General features: G+C 35.9%; 1 protein-coding gene across 1 annotated transcript in view; it reads left to right on the top strand.

Moving 5' to 3' along the window:
• IntS8 (integrator complex subunit 8) overlaps window positions 1-21,285 on the top strand; it is a 307,298-nt gene that overhangs the window by 59,284 nt on the left and 226,729 nt on the right. The window contains exons 5-7 of the mRNA XM_090392448.1: window positions 5,983-6,048; window positions 14,902-14,962; window positions 16,784-16,957. Coding sequence (XP_090248574.1) covers window positions 5,983-6,048; window positions 14,902-14,962; window positions 16,784-16,957 — 301 coding nt within the window. The remainder of the gene's footprint in view (window positions 1-5,982; window positions 6,049-14,901; window positions 14,963-16,783; window positions 16,958-21,285) is intronic.

The following is a 21,285-nucleotide window of genomic DNA, read 5'->3' as shown; positions in this document are numbered from 1 at the left end:
GACCATTATGTCAGTGTGTTGGAGTGAGAGGTTTTCTACACTGGCTTTAAAGTGGGCTGAGTTTTTTACGTGTGATGGTGTGTTGCCAGTATAGTGTGTGAGCATTTTGGCTAAATGTTTGGCTAATTTATATGTGGGGGAATCAATGCCATCCACTATGGGACGTAATGGTACATTTTGTTTATGTATTTTTGGGAGTCCATATAATCGGGGGGGGGGGGGTCTAGAGTTATAAGGTTTTAGTTTGTTAGTGACTTCCACAGGCCAAGAAGTGACTTTCTTAAGGAGTCTGTGGAGAGTTCTAATCTGAGAGCTGGTAGGATTATATTCAATAGGGTGGTAAGTAGTACGGTCTAGTACTAAAGCATTAAGCTTACCTTTGTAGTCCTTTTGATTTAGCACCACAGTGGCATTTCCCTTATCCATTTTGGTGATTACTATTTTTTTGTTATTCTTCATTTCTTGTAGGGCTGGATATTCGTCTTTGGATAGGTTGGTTTTTGGAGGTTTGGCTTTAGTGAGAACACTGATTACATCCAGTCTGACGTTGTTGGCGATATGGTTAGGCAGGTTGCGAATCTCACGTTCTATTTGGATCATGATATCTTCGGCAGGTATTCTTTTAGGAGCTAGGGCGAAATTGTGACCACGTGCAAGTGCGGTGAGTGCCTCAGGCTTTAAAACTACAGACGAGAGGTTGACTACTGTGTTGAGTTGTGGCTGTGGTAAGGAAGTAGAATTCTTTGTCAGGTTTGCGTATTTTTTCAAGTGCCGACTTCGTATTTTTTCGAACTCTTTTCTTGCCGATGCGCATGAGACGTCATAAAGTATCGTCCAAAGATCATGAAGATACCAGTTGTATCTCTACCTATAGGAGATACAACTCCTATAGGTAGAGATGACCTGCTAATGTTTCTGCCTGGTATCTCCACTTGGGCCTGGCTCCCACTGAAGAGACCTCAGTAAAGGTCGAAACTAGTCTGGGTAGTGCCCTTCCCTTAATGCATAACATTAGACATATCCGCAAGGAGATGTGTTTTGCATTATAGGAGATACTGAGATAGGAGTGTTGGATAAAGGAAAGTTTAATCCTTTATCCAAGCTCACACTTGGATAAAGGATTAAACTAATTTTATTATACTCTAACCAAGTGAAAAATAAACTTTCAACATCTTTCATCAAAAAAAATTTGGAGAAAAGAGCAAAGCTAATAATAATGGCAAATTTCTGTTGGATTTCTGCTCAGGACATGAACTGATTATTATTAAAAAAATGTTCCAACATAAAAATGTGCACAAATTCACATGGAGAGAAGAGGCAAGGAGTAACAAAAGTCTCATTGACTATGTTATTGTTGATAATGATGTTTCTCCCTGGTGCAGGACACTAGAGTATACAGAGGATTTTGAAATTAGAAGTGATCACCATTTAGTCTTGAGAAAGATAAAATTGAATTTCATATTGAAAAGAAGAGGAACATGCAAAAAAGTTTTAAAGTGGATAAAAGTTGAGCAGCTCTCAGATGTGAATTGTAGACTAAAATACACAAACATTATTCAAGAAAAATGAAAGAGTTTGAGAACAGGAACCAAACCTTGGAGATTCAGTGGCAAGCCCTGAAGAAAACATTGATTGATTCAGCCAGAATGGTATGTGGTGAGGTTGTGTGCAAGGATAGAAAAATCAGAGGTGGACACAGGAAGTTAAAGAGGCTGTGAAGTAAAAGAAGATAGTACATCAAAAGTTGCTGACAAATAAGTCAGCTTCAACTCTTAGAGAATGCAGAGACAAATGTAAGAAAGCCAAACACCGTGTAAAACTAGCTAAACAAAAGTCATGGGAAGACTTTCATAAGAACATAGAAAATAAATATCAAGAAGATGGCAAGATATTCTGGAGGTTGTTGAAGAAGCTCAGAAATGGAGGAAAAAGTGCTGTAAAAGAATTAGAGATGATAAAGGTGACATGAAAACTGGAGGAAAAGATATCCTTGAGGTATGGAATAATTATTTCGAAAAATTGTTAGATGAAACAAGCAATGACAGCCCATGGTAAAAAGACACTCAACAGGTATGCAATCAGGAACACATATCCATACTTGAAGTAGAAAAAGCCATTAAAAGCCTGAAATGTGGAAAGGCAGCTGGAGTAGATGATATTCGACCAGTAATGGCCAAGTATGGAGGTATAAAAGTCTTACAGTGGCTGCACTTCATAGTTTAAAAGGCCTGGACCAAGGGACGAATTCCAGATGATTGGAATAGAGCTCGCATACTACCCATATAAAAAAGGGAAATAAAACTGAATGTGAGAACTACAGAGGTATTTCTCTACTGAGTGTTCCTGGTAACATTTATTCCAGTATACTTGAGAAATTGTTCACAAGGATTGTGGAAGAGAAGCTTGGTGAAGAAGAAGCTGGAATCAGGCCAAATAGAGGCTGTCAGGATCAGATTTTCACTTTATGACAAATAGTTGAGAAATCATGGGAATATAACAAAGAGCTGTATTTAAGTTTTGTAGATCTGGAAAAGTCATATGACAAAGTGCCAAGGGAGAAGCTGTTGAAAGCACTACAGCAGTATTGTGTCAGTGGGGCATTATATCAAGCAATACTTAGTCTTTATTTGAGTTGTAAGTCATCAGTTAGAAGGAAGTACAGGAAGATGGTTTAATATTAAATCTGGTGTCAGACAAGGATGTACATTATCCCCTCTGTTATTCATTATCTATATGTATCACATTATGAAGGAAAGTGGTATTAAACCTGATATCAAAATTCAAGATATTAATGTCAGCTCTTTGCTTTATGAGGATGATGTTATACTTCTGTGGAGTATTACATCATCATTTTTGTGATAAATCTGCTACAAGTCTGCAAGATTCCCTGACTAAATTGAATAACTGTTGTAATAGATATGATATAAAGGTTAGCAATAACAAGACAAAGACAATGAAAATAGACAGAAGCATTAAAAATATCAACTGTATTGTGAATGGAGAACCTATAGAACAAGTAAAATATTTCTGCTACTTAGGCATAATTTTTAATGAAGATGGTAAATTAAATATAGAAGTAGACAACAGAATCAACAAAACCATTGTGGTAGGAAGTCAACTAAATAAATTTTTATTGACAAAGAGAGAAATTAATTAAACCACTAAATTAGCTGTATACAATACAGTGTTAAAACCAATTTTAACTTCTGTATCTCAGAGTAGGATTAAAAATAAAACACTTGGCTGAAGTCTGAGACCACAGATATGAGAATCCTAGAAAGATTAGGGGGTTGAACAGATGGCATCAACTGCAATATCATATTAAAAATGAGGATATTAGGAAAGAACTTGACGTGTTTAGCATCCAGAAATGTTTCAGCAGAGCTAATCTTAGGTGGTATGGTAACAACACATCTCAATGTCCAAACAGGAAAAGTAAAGTTGTGGATAGACAGGGATGTCATCAACAACTGTTTTATAAATATACTAAGCCTTTAAACCTTGAATGGCCAAGTTTCTTCAAGAAGAAATTTTAAACTGTGTGTGTGTGTGTGAGAGAGAGAGAGACAGTGGGACATCCCATTGTCTCACACATACAGTCTTATGACTGGAGGTTATTATTATTATTTCCCAAGACCTCATGGAGTCAAAGACTCATCTGTGAGGTCCTTTTATCACACACACATCTCATCATACCGTGTCTTAAACACATTCAAACTCTTGCAGACACCATACTCTCAGCCAAGGCATTCCAATCATTCACAACTCTGCACGAAAAAAACCTGCCTCTCACACTCTCTTTATACAGTTTCCAGGGATGACCTCTGGTTCTGTCCCGATCTTCCACTATTTTCTTTAGCACTTCTCCAGCATTGATCCTATAACAACCCCTTACTAACTTATAGGTCTCTATCATATCTCCCCCTCTTCCTCCTGTCCACCAGACTCTGCAAATTACATCTTCTCAATCTTTCCTCATACTCGACATTCCAGAGGTCAGAAACTACCTTAGTTAGTCGCCTTTGGGCCCTTTTCAACATCTCTTCATCCTTCTAAAAACCAGGTGAACCAAATCTGGGCACAATAGTCCATGTGTGGCCTAATCAAAGCCTTATACAATGGAACAAGAATCTCCCTACTTCTACACGTCAGTGTCCTCCGCATCATTCCCAGAAGTCTTTGTGTTGTCTTCACAATTTTGGCGATGTGTCCCCTAAATTTTAGATCCTTATCCACTATCACCCCCAGATCTCTTATTTCCTCTACCTCCAACAATATATTCTCACCAAGCATAAATTCTGCATCCCATCTTTGTTTTCCAAATTTTAAAACCTTACATTTTGCAACATTGAACTCACATCCCCATTTCCTGGCCAATCACTCAATTTATTCAAGTCTTCTTGCAAGGCCACAACATCTTCACTACTCTTTATTGTTCTTCCCAACTTTGCATCATCTGCAAACAACTGAATATCTCCATCCAAATCTTCGCCAATATCATTAATATACAAGTTAAATAGTAATGGCCCTAAAACAGACCCCTGAGGCACTCCACTAGTGACTTTCCTTTTCCTGGATATTGCACCCCCATACACAACTTGTTGATACCTATCAGATAGCCAGTCTCCAATCCAATGCACTAATCTAATATCCAACCCCATCTGCTCTAGTTTGACTGTCAACTTCTCATGAGGTACTCTATCAAAAGCCTTTGCGAAATCCAAGTATATTACTGTGTATCCTTCTCCTCTGTCCAAGGAAGCAGTCACTTTATTGTAATAAGTAAGTTGATTACTAAAACATGACCTCCCTTTAGCAAATCCATGCTGTCCATCAAAGATTATACCATTGTTGTCAACCCATCTCTGGATCCTAGTTCTCACAAGCTTCTCCAACAACTTAACCACAACACCTGACACAGAGATAGGCCTATAGTTTGATGCTTGAGTTCGATCACCTCCTTTATGAAGTGGCACAATCTTGCCCTCCTTCCACTCTTTAGGAACTTGACCAAGTGCAAGACTCGTATTAAAAAAATATGTCAAGGCAGGTGTCAACTCTATGGCACATTCCTTCAGAATACGCAGTGATATATTATCAAGTCCCACAGCCTTATTTACATCTAGTTTACTCAACTCCCCAAACACCTCTTGCTCACTTACAGTCAGTCTCTCCTCCCCATCATCAACTGCTCTCAATCTCTCCATGAAGTCACATTCACAAGATTGAAAGATCTTTATGAATTGCTCATTAAGTATCTCCACCACACATTCTGCAACAGCTGTCTTTATACCATTTCCTCCAATCAATGTCATCCTTCCATAATCATTCTTTCTTTTGCTGGCTACATATCGAAAGAACTCCCTAGGATTCTTTTTGGCTTCATTAGTTAACTGTTGTTCATACCTCTTTAGCTACTCTCACCAACCAAGTCACCCTCCTTGCCTGGTCTTTGTAGACCTACATGAAATTGGTTACTTCCACTTCTCTTATGCTGCCTCCACAATGCCCTTTTTCTCTGTATCGCATGCTTAATCTCTTTATTCATCCATCTCACACCTACCTTATTTCACCTTCTCACCCTTGGAATACATTTAGACATTGCATCTACTAAATAGTTTTTGCATCTACTAAATAGGTTTGATGATAATAATAATGTTTCTTGTGTGCATGTGTGTTTCCTCCCCCAAAAAAGTAGAATTTTTATGTCTGAGCATTATTTATGTTGAGCAGTTTGTAATAATAAAAAAAATAAATAAATAAAAAAATAAATAAAAATTGTTTTGAAGAAATCCAGGATTTCCCCCCCCACACACACATATCCCAACCTTGAAATCTTGGTTAATTTTTTGCAGTGAACAGTGATCTGGATGTCAAAGTATTACTGCATTTTGATTTTAATACTAACATATATCTTAATAATTATAATAATAATGCTGTTGCTGTCTAGTTATTGAAAGAGTGAGTTAATTTTGCTCACAGGAATCTTAGAGCTGTTGTTCTTAGCAGTTATCCACTTAGAGGACAAAAGGGGCTTGCTGTACAGATGTAAGTATTTATAAATGCTTATTTTGTAAATGTTTTTTTTTTTTTTTTTTTTCATCTCTGTGAATGTTACATTTTTATTTTACTTAAGGTTATTTTAATATCTGAACTGTTATCTCTCTGTTGATCTTGTTTTTTTTTTTTTTTTTTTGTACCATAGAAACAGATCTGCCAAAGTACACTAAAAATGTAGTTCAGGTACCAGCTACGTTTTGACATCATTTCCATTTTTCCTTGTTTCTCCTATTTTTTAAAATTTTCTTATTACTTATTCTACAATTTCATGATCTGGAGCATTCTTAATTAGAGTATGATAAAATTGTATTTTCCTAGAGTAAAGATCTTAGTGATCCTTTAGAATGCAGAAAGGGAAAGTCAAAAGTTAATAGTTTTTATCAAGCAACTGCAAATGATTTGAAAAGCAAGAAGTCTGGAATGATAGAGGATGCAAAATAGCTACTGGAAGAAGTGAAAAAAAAAGCGCAATGATTACAAATGTGTCATTGGACAAATTATGTGGATGAATAGTTTATTCTTTATAGATATTATATAATGAATTTGATGGATGAAAGGATAGAAGTTTCACATGGCCAAAAATTATAGGCATTAGTGACATTTTTTTGATAAAGGATATAATTAAATAGAATGTGACATATATTGCTCATGATACAGCAAAAGAATTGCAACCAACACAAGTTCAGTAGGAGTCAGGAAGTAGGGCTGTGTATGAAACAGTACACTTGTGGCTATCTGACGTGAAAGTGAGCAGCAGGACAAAATATATAGTCATTTGCTACCATTGACCCGGAGATGATTGCATTGGCAAATTCATCATCATCATCATGCATATCAAGGATTTAGGCCTAACATGGCCTGTTCCGGCCTTAGAAGTCATCGTTTAAGAGGACGTCCTGGCTTTCTTTTTCCTAATGGCTTGTACTTTATTGCTTGTAATTTTGTAATGGCTTGTAATTTGCATTGGCAAATTAACTCAATGAATATCAGGCAAGTAATTATTATGCAGGAATTCAACTGTGGAGACACACATTGGAAGGAGGAAAGGACACATGGGATGTGAGAGGAAATGAAATTTATGCAGCTACTAATATATTTTCTGAAACACTATGATCCCTTGGTCACAGTGTTTCAGATAATAAGGATCCAGGGTTTGAGAGTGATGAATCTGGTAATAGCATCAGAAGATCTATCTATAAATTTTCTGATGCTATTACCAGATTCATCTGATATTCTCATGCTATTGGGGAGAGAGTGATCATACAATCTTGACCTAGTAGGTAACCTAAATACGTGAAATTTTTAGTTAAGAAAGATTATATATAATCTGCAGGATAAGCAATTATGACACATTGATTGAGGCAGCTTGGACAAGCCATTTCCAAAGTTTATACAGGTTGGAACTACAAGAGAAATGCAAAGGAAGGATATCAACTGTGCATGAGAAATGGTTAAGAAATATTTGACAGAAGCAGTATTGGACAGAATGTACCCAAGTTGAAAGATAAATCAGGTGGCATTGAAATGGATGAGTAGTATCATTAAGCAGTAGTTTTTTTCTGTGTGGGGGGGGTAAATTTGTATTGTGATAGTTTGATAAATAAACCCTTTTTCTTTTACCTAACAAATTGCCTGATGAATGAATCCAATACACCACTCATTAAATAGAACCTGAGCACAACTAATTAATTGGGGAAGACCACAACTGCAATGAGAGTTTAAAATAAGGGATTTAGCTAACTTGAAAACTGTTATTATATAAATTGTATACCCGTGTGTCACTCTGAGAGTTCACTCCTTGATTAAGAAGCTTTTTTTGATCTAAGGGTTCTGGATGGCTCAGCATTAACAAAGAAATTTTCCAGAACCCAACGAGGAGACAGCTCCAGAATTTCAATAAAGGAATTGGCTCTATCCAGGGGCAGTTTCTTTGTTTATCGAATTCGCACACATGAGCAATCTAAGTGACAGCCACAGAATTGATAGGTAGTTTGAGTTTCGATAGGGCATATAAAGGGGAATCAGAGAGTTATGTCCCCTATCTAAATAATACCATCTTAAATCATAATAAATAATAAATTAAGATAAGGATCCAACATTTATAACACTGGGCAACTTATATACAGAAGCTAATGACTTCATATCAGTTGCCTTAGTATCCCATAATGCAAAGCACATATCCTGTAAGGATATGTGCTTTGCATTATGGAATACTAAGCACATATCCTGTAAGGATACTATCCCTGTTATAATAGTATCCTTACAGGATAGTATTCCTTTGGGAAGCACATATCCTGTAAAGATATGTGCTTTGGGAAGGGCCCTTCCGAGATATGGGAAACGACACTACCCAGACCGATTTCCGCCTTTACTGAGGTCTCGTCAGTGGGAGCCAGACCCAGAAGTGATAACAAGGTTGAAGTAATGCAGAAGTCATATTTCTATCTGGTCTGGGTAGTGGACCTTCCCATATTGCATTAAGGGATACTAAGGCAAGTGATGTGAAGTCATTAGCTTCTGTATACGAGTTGCCCAGTCTTGAAATTACTTCAGGCACAAACTTTCTTTGCTTACATTTGGATAAAGGATTAAACCAAGAATATAATTTCTTGGCATCTTTAATTTATAAACAGCAGGTTTAATTGTTTCAGTATTTCATCTCTGTCACACCTATCAACCAGATTTTGCACAAAATCTTTAATCTATCTATAAAGAGAACATTTCACATCCTGTCATTATCGTGGACATTTGCCTCTCCAAGTGATCTCAGTGACTAAATGTGAGCATATCAGCCTTGACTCATGTGATTGTATCAAAGCCTCATAACAAAGGAAAATGATCTCCTTATCATCCACACTTATCAGTTTATTTCTCAACTTCCAAGTAGTCTTTAACTCAAAACTACAGCACAAAGAGAAATAATTAAACAGCAGGTTTAATCATTTCAATATTTTGTCTGTCACAGAGACATTTTCAGGAATTTAATGTTAAAATTGTAATAACACACACACACACACACACACACACACACACACACACACAAGAAAGAATAAGTGGAAGAAATGAAATTAGTGTAAAGACTAGTGAGCAGGAGGCCTAAGAATTAGAGTTTCCCAAATCTTGAGAAGTTTAACATAATCATATTTATTAAAATTAAGATGTTTTTTTTTTTTTAAATCTGCTACTGATTCTAAAAAGAGTCTTTTAAGTTTGTATTTACTGTGATAGAGTATAGTAGTTTTCTTCAATTTGATTCTATGCAAGGTATCCAAGGCATGGTCAGCTAGACCTAACAGACCATAGTTGTGGTGGCAAATGTATTTTTTGTGTTCATATAAACAAATGTTAGCAGATCTGGTATAGTTGAAGTAATGCAGAAATCATATTTTCTTATTCGAGTTGCCAAAAGGTTTATTATTAAATCACTTTATTATTAAATCACTCTGGATTAGAGAAAGTTGTTGGAAGTTTTTTCACTTGGCTATACTATAAATTAAAGATACCAAGAAATTATATACTTGGCTTAATCCTTTTTCCAAGTGTAAGCAAACAAAGTTTGCGCCTGAAGTATTTTCAGGACTGGGCAACTCGTGGTAAAGGTGGTATGACTTCACATCACTTGCCTTAGTATCCCATAATGCAAAGTACATCTCCTTGTGGACATGTATAATGCTATGCATTATAGGAAGGGTCACTACCCAGACTGGTTTCAACCTTTGCCCAGTCCTGAAAATACTTCAGGAGCAAGTTTTGTTTGCTTACACTTGGAAAAAGGATTAAGCCAAGTATATAACTTCTTGGTATCTTTAATTTATAGTATATAGCCAAGTGAAAAAACTTCCAACAATTGCTAATTGTTAAGTTGCAACTTTGTAAACACCTGGAACAGAGTGGGGAGGAAGCGGCTCCTTCCAAAGTTTGTGCAATTTATTCCAAAGTTTATTACAATTTTGACATTGTATTTCTGAAGATTTTTCTGTGACAGACAAAATATTGAAATTAATAAAACTGCTGTATTATTTCATTTACTTATTCTTTCTAGAGACGACATTGTATTCAAGCCAAACAGTATGGTAAGTGGAAACTACATTTATTCAGGGAACTTAATCGGCTGGCTTTCCTTGAAAAAAAGTGTAGGGACAATGGAATCATACCCACCTGTGTCAAGTTTAAAGTAAAATTTCATTCTCCTCAAGCTCTCCACCTTGACAGATATGCTAGTTTGCTTTGCTTCATGAATAAATCACTGCTACTTGTGCTAAATTACCTATTATTGATACAGTCATTAGCTCTCTTCAAAACTCCTGAATTCTCAACCCTGAACTTTGGAGTATTCTGTTTGATATTTCTGAGAAATCTGCCCATAAAGAATTTCAACAAAAAAAAAAAAATAAAACATGAACATATTAAAAATATAATAAGTAGTAGTTCTTCTTCTCAGCCACAGAATCAGCCACTACAAGTTGTAAACTTGTCATCAAAAAGACTCAATAAAATAGCCGTTTAGTGTGCTTTTTAGCCTTGGTTACAATTTAGCACCTTGGCAAATTTCTGTTTTAGAGATCATGTGGCATTAGTGCAACATGCACAACTTACCTTCTAATATTGCCAACATCAGGCTTGATGTTGCTAACAAGTTATCACAAACATTTCCTCCAAAAAGAAATCTTTCCATTAGCCAGCTCCACACACTTAAACTCCTCATAGATAACAAGATGATCATTACTGCAGCTGACAAAGGTGATGCTACTGTTGTCCTCAATTCCATTGACTATAATTGGAAAATGAATGTGCTGCTCAGAGACCACACCACTTATAAACTACTAGATTATGATCCCACCAAGTCTCAGACAAAAAAAATTAAAAAGGTTTCTAAAAAAAAGGTCGCATCTTGGCCTCCTGAAGTTGTTAAAATATTCAGACCTTTTAGTTTCTATTCCCCCCCCCCCTGGATATATGGATTCCCAAAAATTCATAAACCCAATTGCCCTCTGTCCCATAGTAGACACTACTGACTCTTCCTCCTGTAAATTAACCAAACAGTTAACTAAATCTTTAACTCCACTTACTGGCCATGCTACTTATATAAAAAAATTCACACATTTCAAATCCTTAATCTGATGATATCATGGTGAGCTTTGATCTTGCCTTCTTCTTCACAAATATTCCTCTTTCTGATACTTTAAATTTATTGAAAAAAGTGGCTGATCTTTACAATCCCCTGACCTACCAGGTCCTTGCAGTTGCAAACTGTCTTATTATGGCCAAACAGACAGGACAGCTAATATTTGAATTTCTGAACACAACTACTACATCCAGTTCCACCATTACAGCCACTCAGGACTTGCTAACTATGCTTTGGACACCCATCACAGAATATGCTGGAAGAAGGCCACTATTACACTGCAGCAAATACAAATATGAGAGGCTAGTCCTCGAATCTGACTCAGCCGTGAAAAGCTTTCCAAACCTCAACAGTGGTTGTGTGAGACTGCCCCAAATTTGGGAAGCACTCATCCTCAGATCTTCAGCCCAATGGCCAAGACCATCCAGTCTAGTCCACTAGGGGGCACCATCTAGGCTTACTGACTGGTTGCCTTACTTCAGCCATATTTTACCAATGTTAGTGCCTATGTGCATGTATCATTGTTTGTATGATCCCTGATGATGGCAGTGTAATTGTCGAAATATAAGAAAGTATTAATTAAAGTTATAATTACTATTTTGTATAGGTTGTTATTTCTTGAAATATAATAGTTATTATATTCACCTTTATCTGCCAAACCTTCATGTCTATGGTTGCAATGCTAAAAAGATCTACAAATTTTCTGTCCCTTCCACCTCTTCACATCTTACGGTAAAGCCATTACTATTTCTTATATCCAGAGCTCTTCAGAAAAATTAGCCAGAACCTTAAAGAAATATCTCTGCACTGCTTTCAAGCCTCATTTGAAGCTAGCTTCCCTTTTCTATTCTTCTAAAAAAATTCTGGGAGATCTAACATCCACCTAGATGTACACAAAAAATACACCTGCCATTACAAATGTGGTCAGTCAGGTCTAAATGACCATGTCTTGCATAGAATCACTTGAAGAAAACTATTATGCTCCATCACAGTAAATACAAACTTGAAAGACTCTTTTTAGAATCAGTAGCAGATTTTAAAAAAGCATCCTAATTTTAATAAATATGGTTGTGTTAAACTTCCCAAGATTTGGGAAACTAATTCATAGCCTCCCACCCAACAACTAAGGCTAGCTAACAGCATCCATAGAGAGCGTTATCTAGTCTAATTTCATTTCTTCTACTTATTGTTTCTTGTATGTTTTTTAGTCTGTTATTACAATTTTACCATTGTATTCCTGAAGATGTCTCTGTGACAGAGACAATATCGAAACAATTAAACTTGCTGTTGAATTATTTCTCTTTGTGCCATAGTTATTGAATTAAGACCAGTTGAAGGTTAAGAAGTATACTGATAAGTGTAGATGGTAAGGAGATTATTTTCCCTCTTTATAAGGCTTTGATACAATTACATCCAGGCTGCTATTGGTCACTGAGATTGCGTGGAGATGAGAATGTGGTGGAGAGGTAGATGTCCAAGATAGTGACAGGCTATGAAATGCTCTCTTTATAGACATATTAAAGGTTTTGTGGGCTACAAAATTTGGTTTATAGGTGGTAATGATTGGGATATGATAGAATATAAGGGTGTGTGTGAGGGGGGGGGGAATTATAGATAGATGCTGAAGAAATGAAATTTTTTAATTTCCTGGAAGTTTGGTAAGAGTGTGGTTTATAAGAGTGTGAAAACTAGATTTGTTCCTTGGATAGTGGTAAACAAGTGTAATTGGTTAGCAGAGTGACTGCATTGTCAGTGAAAATGAGTTTAAGACAAGATATAATAGGCATTGTGTGAACAATGGTCAGCAGGGGACTCCCATGATGAGTCTTTTGGATTCCATGGAGATTCCTGTACAATGCTACTATTACTACTAATATTTTTTTATGATATTGATGCTACCATACTTTTAAAAGTAGAAAGTGACATAGTTGCTTACAGGTTAATATAATTTTTAAATTAAGTAAAGTTGAAAGGCATGCTTGGGCAAATTTTTTTGTTCATAAAAATTGTTTACATGATCATTGCATTTTGCCCCACTACAGTAAATGTGTAACTTTCTCCAGTATTTAATGGAAAAAAGAATTTCCTGAAATTAAACTAAGGAGGTTAAACGTTTAAGTTATATTGGAAATAGATTATAACCTTGAGAAATAGAAGACAGATTGAAGTCGGAGAATCTCAGGATGTGTTAAGTTAGCATGCATGCTGACATGGGAAAGAAAATGAAACATTGTAGAAAATGATAAGGAAACCAAGAGAAATGTGAATTGTCATAATGATGTAGAGTGGCATATTATTGTTTCATCAGAATGATGGTTTGGACTTTGTCACCAACAGTAACATTTGATAGTTACATGGAGTGTACTGTAATCAATAGTAGGAAATGGTGTGGACAGTATGCAAGAGATTAAATAATATTTGTACAACATGGTGATGTAATAACAGGAGTTAGGAAAAAAAATTGAATGAAAGCAGTACCTGATAGAACACTAAAAAGATGAGGCCAAGCCAACCTTTTTTTTTTACCTGCCACATGCAGAAGAAATGTCCACACAGTGAATCCCAGATCATTCTCTCCTATCTCTACCTCCATTACTACTAGATCCACTCCATCAATCTTACTAAAAGATCTCTATGTGATCATCCCATCCCATTCAAGTGCTGTTTCCTATTCAGGAGATTGTTGTCGTAAATATTCATGGCTGTAAATTCATGTGTGTTTACAGGGCTGGTTTGCCTGTTCTGAGGGACAAGAAACCTGAGTTTCCAGGTGAAAAAACCTTCTACCTCCATATGAGACTGGCTAACTCACTTTTAGTCGAAAGAGACCAGGCCATAGATAGGAATTGAACTCGGGTCTTTCCGACCAAAGGACTTTGTCTATACCAACTGAGCTACGGAGGCTCTCTCTCTCTCTCTCTGTGATCATAGTTAGTTTTATAGTAGTTATGATCTGTAGTTCAGATGTGAGACTATATCAGTGGCTTGACACACACGGATATAGAAAGCACGACCAAGACGTAGTGAGGAAGACTGATGTGTTATTATTATTATTTCACACCTCTGGGGAGTCCAAGACTCATCGAGGGAGGGCACCTAATCTACAATTCTGTCTCCACCACTCAATCCACCAACTGACCTCAACTACACCAACGCCATCTACCACCGACCACCACCACTACTAATATTTCCACAGACAATCACAAACATCCATGTCCATGGTGGGATTCGAACCCACAGCCTTTTAGCTGGAGAGTGGATACACTAACCACTCGGCCAGCCAGGCTCTCCTGCTTTACTGTCAGTGGTTCACAATTCCCTATTCCAGTGAAATGCTTGATGTGTTTACTGACAGTGGCTGTCATTCCAAACTTTTAGAAGCATATATATCAGCTAGTAATTTTAGAACTATATATTTACTCATTGACTAATTACTACTATTCAGTTTACTGTGCGTTTTCTTGTTCTGCATTTATATCCCTAACTGGAATCCTTTCTTTAATCTCCAATCTTATATTATTCTTATCTGGAAACAGATCTAATTTCAGTTAACTCTATATATAGAGTAGCTAATAATTGGTTCATTATTTTAATTTATTGGTATTATATGTGTGTGTGTGTGTGTGTGTGTGTGTGTGTGTGTGTGTGTGTGTGTGTGTGTGTGTGTGTGTGTGTATCTTTGATGATTTATATATCCTTGTTTTACTATTTTCAAGACCTGGACAGAATGATCCAACAGCGATTCCACCAGATATAATGGAAAGCATAGTAAGAAAGGTACATTTTTTTTTATTTTTTTATTATCAATAGACTGTAGTTTGAATATCATTGTTGTTATCAAACTTTAACAACTGTATTATTATTAACTACCTTGTATTATTATTATTATATTCTTAACATATATTAATGCCATCCTGGTTGGCTGAGTGGTTTGCATATCTGCTCTTCGACCAACAGGTCACGGGTTTGAATCCTGCTGTGGGCATGGATACTTGTGATTGTCTTTAGATAGGCGATGAATCTCATTGCCTGGCATGAGACCAGTGCCCTGCTTATTGGAGGCCTGAAGTGGCTTGACACAAAAATTCCAGCTTCATTCACTGCCTATACTGAACTCTACAGCACCTGTAAAACCATCATTAACAAGGTTGGGATCTGACTTTGAAAGAGAAATGCAGTGAATATTTTCTGAATCAATGGCAGTTATTATTTCTGGTCGTCATTTGCAAAGCTGTTGAGTGCAATTTCTGTCTATTTGTACTGCCATCTCTCTCTCTCTCTCTCTCTCTCCCCCCCCCTTCTTTTTCACTCAGATGACAGTGCAATATCACCAAGAGATAAAGCTGACCACCTGACATCATTCTTCTCATCCAACTCCTGCATAGATTAACCATGCAAATTGCCCCTCCTGTTTTCCTTGGAACATTGCATTGTATGAATCCTGAATCCTCTGTCTTGCTTCCAGAAAGACTCAGAAGAATCTTGAATAACTTAGATACCAAAAAGGCTTATAGATCTCCTAGCATCCCACCAGTTATACTGAAGAGATGTGCTCCTGAATTAACACTTTTTCTTTATCATTTCTACACTACCACCAGGACAAGAAGGCCTTGTGGTATCTTGGTTATTCATGATCTAGCTTCCTGTGAACTGTCAGAAAGACTCTTCTGAGTCTTTCTGACAGTTCACATGTTTCATTATACTCATGTGACATCCATCCCTATCATGGAAAATAGCCACTTTCAAAAAATGACATCTCCTCTCCTCAAACGATCAAAAAATGTTTCCTCTTCTCATGAGAAGGATGAAACTGAATTTATTGGACCACTGTGAGAAAACTTCCTCAAACAGAATGTGACAGAAGTAACTTAAGGTCAAAGAGTGTTAGAGCTGATTATAGTATTAGAGGGGGGGGTGTTCATTTAAAGTTGTTACATTCTGCTTCTGATTGGTCACAGTGCTATACTGATTTAGAAAGTGGCTAAGTATATGGATGTTCCATTCAGAAAAGGTTACATGCTGAACTACAAAACAGGAAATTATGACTTCCTGAGGAGAATACCAGGTTTGGTCCCATAGTATTGGTTGCTAGATGGATGTCTTCAGTACGTTGGAAGCATTAAAAAATATACTTAGAATGGAATGCAGTATCAGAATGTATCATGACAGTGACTTGACTTATATTCTTATGTCGAACTATCCAAAATATATGCCAAACAGTTCCTACCATAGTCTCAAGACTAGATATTTCATTTCTAGATTATGCTCAAATATGTGACTAAATGATGTGATTAGTGTAACTCCTGATTATCCCTGGATGTTTCAAAAATTCATTCAGCAAGCATAAAATAGTACTTGTATGTGAGGTGTGTTTATAATATGTTATATTGTAATACTATAATCTTATTTAGGTTTTCAAATAAATTACTTCTGTGCTTAGACTGCAGTAACAGTCAAAGATATTTCTGGTTAAAATTAATAAAGTACCTTTTCTTTTTCTTTCTTTTTTTAACTATTAAATGTTACAGTTGTTTCTTAAGCATGCTATGTGAGCATGTGTGCTTGCTTTCAAGTAATGATTTAATTTTTCTTTTATAGATCCGTGATGAAGCTGATCAGTCAACATTATTTCTAGAGCAGGTAATGCAAGGAAATTTTGCAGTGCGTATGCCATTGATGGAATGTATAGGGACATTAACAGAAGAATCTCCAATAACTGATCACCACTGGGAGAAGGGTCATATTCTGAGTCAAGAGGAAGTAAAATGCCAAGTTGGTTTCATTAGATTTATTTTTTCTGGACATAGACTAGTTCAAAAATAATTGTATTATTATTGTTTAACTAATACAATCTAAATATCTAAGACACTTAATTGACATTGATGGAACTGAAGTTTAAACAACTTCAGGGTATATGTCTCCTAGATAATGGTTGGCCTAGTGGTAATGTATCTGCTCCCCAACCAACAGGCTGTGTTTGAATTCTCTCATGGATGTTTGTGATTGTGTGTATGTGGGTAATGAATTTCACCACCTTGTTTATTGGAGACCTGCAGTTTCCTGAAAAAAAGTTCTGTTTTGGTTTCTAGCGTAGCAGTGTTTTCATACAATGTAAAAAAAATAAATAAAATATTTTTTAAAAAAATATAAGCGAAATTGTTAGCCTACCCACATTTCTAAGGTATTATAGGTTTTCAATCTTTCATGGGTGGAAATTGCATATAAAGAAATACACACTCTTAAAAAAACCTCATAAACCTTCTTGATTCTCCTCTTAATATGGCATTTCAGCTGATCAATCCACTAATAACTGTTGAACTAACAAACCACCATTAAATGACATGCTTTCCTCTTTGGCACACAAGTGATCTATTTCTGGCCTTATGTCTTTTATGTAGGTATTTCATTGATGCTGTTGAATAAAACTAGCCTGTCCTTCCTGTATCTTGTCTCTATAAAATACTAGCCTGTCCTTCCATTTTCTTCTGCTGATTGAAACATGAATGGCAAACAGCCAACATCTATACATATTCTGACCCCCATATCCACAGGACATTTCTCTGTATCTTCTAGTTTTCTCAAAGGAACTAGAATCCACAATTCTTTAGAAGTGAGGTGGGGGAGGAATCAGTGAGTTTCAGTTCTGTTCCCACTCAGTGTTGATTGACATACTGTATGTTGCAACCTCTTGTACTGTAAAAAAATAAGTTTCTTCTATTCCTGCTTTGTGTTGCCTTATGGATTATATTTAAATAATTATCCTAAGGAATGAAAGATGTGTACATCTTGAACTGCTTCAAGATGTCTGCTCAGCTGTATAGCTCTTATTGAGAACTATCACTTTGGAGATTGTTTGTTGAAAAATTAAGTTTTAATTTCTACTGTTTTTGTGTGCATTGTGGTACACTTCTTCAGGAGGAAAATGAAAATACTTAAAACTAGTATTAAATTGACTGGCTTTTGCAGCAAGCAAGCTAATGTAATATTAGTTAAGTATTTTAAGTAAGTAAGATCAAAACCAGAGAAATAAAGCACTTGACCAAAGACTGGAGACTACAGATATGAGACTCCTGAGAAAAATTAGGGGCATGAACAGATGGCATCAATAGCAATTGCAGGCGTAAACTAAATGCAACCTCACACCACCGCCCTTCACAAAAAATAAGCTTAATTAAAACTCTTCGAGACAGAGCATACAATATCTCCAGCACACAAGAAAGATGTAATGAAGAACTAAAATACTTAACACAAATCCTCCAACAGAATGTATATGAAACAAAAACCATCAAGAGAATCCTTAAAATGCCTCCAGCTAACAACACAATAAAACAGGATTACAAAAATGCAATCTCGCTTCCTTATATCAAAAATGTTACAGACAAGCTAGCCAAATTAATGAACAAACACAACATAAAAGTAGCCTTCCTTCCTGTGGAGAAAATCTCAAGATTCCTACATCCACCAAAACCACCTCATCATCCTCTTAAAAAAACAGGAGTCTACAAAATCCATTGCTCTTGCGGGATTTGCTATGTAGGACAGACAGGAAGATCTGGAGAAATACGCATGGCTGAACACCAAAAAGACGTACAATACAAAAGAGAACAAAAAACGGGTCTTGCTTTCCATACCACTTCCACTGGACACGATGTACTCTGGTAAAAAAACGACGATGTCATACATAGAAAACAACAGTTATATAAGAAATTTAAAGAAGCTGCTAATATGCTAAAAAACCCAACCCAATGCAATAAAAATCAATGTTTAATTCTCCAAGTGTGGTCAGCTCTAATAAAAAATCTACCTCAATCTGAGCTCGGACTGTATGAACGAGAACAAGCACACGTGACATCATCCAGTATTGTTCAACGTGAATAACGTTATATATCTACATTCTGTTATTTGAGTTTTATGAATAGCCAGACGGTTATGATTTGTATTTATTAATTCTCTTGTTTAAACTTTAAGTTATACTATTTACCCCCTGAAGATGTAAATCCTACGATTTACGAAACTTGTCGGGAACTATTATTTCAGTGTTTTATAGAACTGAATAATAAAAAAATGTGGTGTAATCACCGAAATATGTCTTTTGAATCAATAGCAATATCATGTTAAAAATGAGGATGTATTAGGAAAGAACTTGACAGTGTTAGCATCAAGGGATGCGTTAGCTGAGCTAATTTCAGGTAGTATGGTCACTTAAATAGAATGGGAGAGGAAAGATTAGCAGAACAAGTGTTGTTTGCCAGGTTGGCAGGAAAAAGACTCAGGGGAAGACCAAGATATTGGTGGATTGATACAGTAAAAAGTGCTTTAAAAGACAGAAATATAAGATCTGATAATGTTGGAATCTTGACAGGTAACAGATTGATTTGGAGGAAAATTGTAGATAGGAAGTTAGTAATGATGTAAGTTTTTCATGTAGTACTATCATGTCCTGTGCATCCCCTTGAGGGTACATATCAGGAATTTGATGATGTTGGTCAAAACAGTCTGAGTAGTAGCCCTTCCCATAATGTATTACATTGTACATACTCAAAAGGATGCATGCTTTGTATTATGAAATACTAAGCCAATTAATGTGAAATCGTTAGTCTTTATATACAAGTAACCCAGTCGCGAAGTTGCTTAATGTGCAAACTTTGTTTGATTACACTTGGATAAAGGATTAAACAAGAATATAATTTCTTGACATCTTTATTTTAATTTATAACAAAGTGGAAAAACTTTCAAAACCTAACTCTAATCCAGAGTATTTTAATAATGTGTTACACTTTTTCACTACTTGTATATGGAATGTATATACACCTAAACCTCTTTTTACACGATAGATACGTTCCTAAAAATTACGCATAAATAGAATTCGCATAAAAAGAACTACTGACTCCATAGAAAAAGTGAAGATTGGTTCCAAACCTGAAATATAAGCAAAATAATGAAAAAAACAAACATTAAATTCGTTAGGATCATAAGATTTTTATTTACATTTCATGGAGAACACACATACATATAAAGAATTTTAATAACTTTAAAAAAACATATTTCAATTGTTTGCTAATGATTCTATAAAAAAATTATGTTATTCGCTATCAGTTTCTGACAATAAACGTGAAAGCTTTCTTTTTCGTGAGACTGTAATATCACTAGAACTACTAGATATGGTATTATCATCATTGACTTCCGCCTCAACTTGTGGAATTCTTCTTGTCATGTCTTGAACAAAAGTACCACTGGTTGTTTCAGTAGTTTTAGGCATGAACTCAGTTATTAATCGCTGTGTTGATGCTTTAGATAAGTCACGATATAATTTTCTGTATGAAGACATTAACAACTTAAGCTCACGTGAAAACCTCCCAGCACGTTCTTCATTTGGATCGTGTTGGGCAAAATAATTGCCTAAATTACTGGCCAGTTTAAGACATCCTTTAATAATATCAGCAGTAAAAGTAGGATTATCTTGATCATTATCATTAACTTCTTCGCTTTCAGGAGTCTCAGAAACAATCTTCACTATTTCGTCTTTGCTAAGAGGTTTATCAATTAACAATTCTTCGATATCTGCCGAAGTAAGCTCATCAAATCTTTCTCCGCCAATTTCACATGCCAAACTTATTATATTGGGGAATTCTGCAGTATGATTGAAGGGAACAGGAGCATTCTCTTTAACACATGCGGGCCAAATAGCTTTCCAGCATGCATTCATAGTTTCTGGTCTCAATTCAGATAACGATAATCGAACCTGATCAATACAATCCATAATCGAAAATTTTTTCCACACATCCATAACTGACAGTGTTCATCATCATTTAGCTTGTTCAAAACATACTGAAATGTTCGTCTGACATAATATGTTTTAAAAGTCGCAATTATACCCTGATCTAGAAGTTGTAGCAATGATGTGGTATTGGGTGGCAGAAAAAAAAAATTGCACATTTGGGTGTTCTATGGCAGGATGACCAGGTGCATTATCAATGAATCAAAAGCAGTTTAAATTCGAGACCTTTGTCATTCAAATAGCGTCTAACCTCTGGTACAAAATGTTTGTGGAACCACTCAGTGAAAATATCAATGGTCACCCAAGCTTTTTTGTTGGCCAT

This window comes from Typopeltis vanoorti, chromosome 1 (assembly GCF_054136105.1).
Source record: "Typopeltis vanoorti isolate ZY-2024b chromosome 1, IOZ_Tvanoo_1.0, whole genome shotgun sequence".
NCBI classification, from domain to species: domain Eukaryota; kingdom Metazoa; phylum Arthropoda; class Arachnida; order Uropygi; family Thelyphonidae; genus Typopeltis; species Typopeltis vanoorti.
Note: the sequence above shows the minus strand (reverse complement) of the source record. Positions and strands in the feature narration are given on the sequence as shown.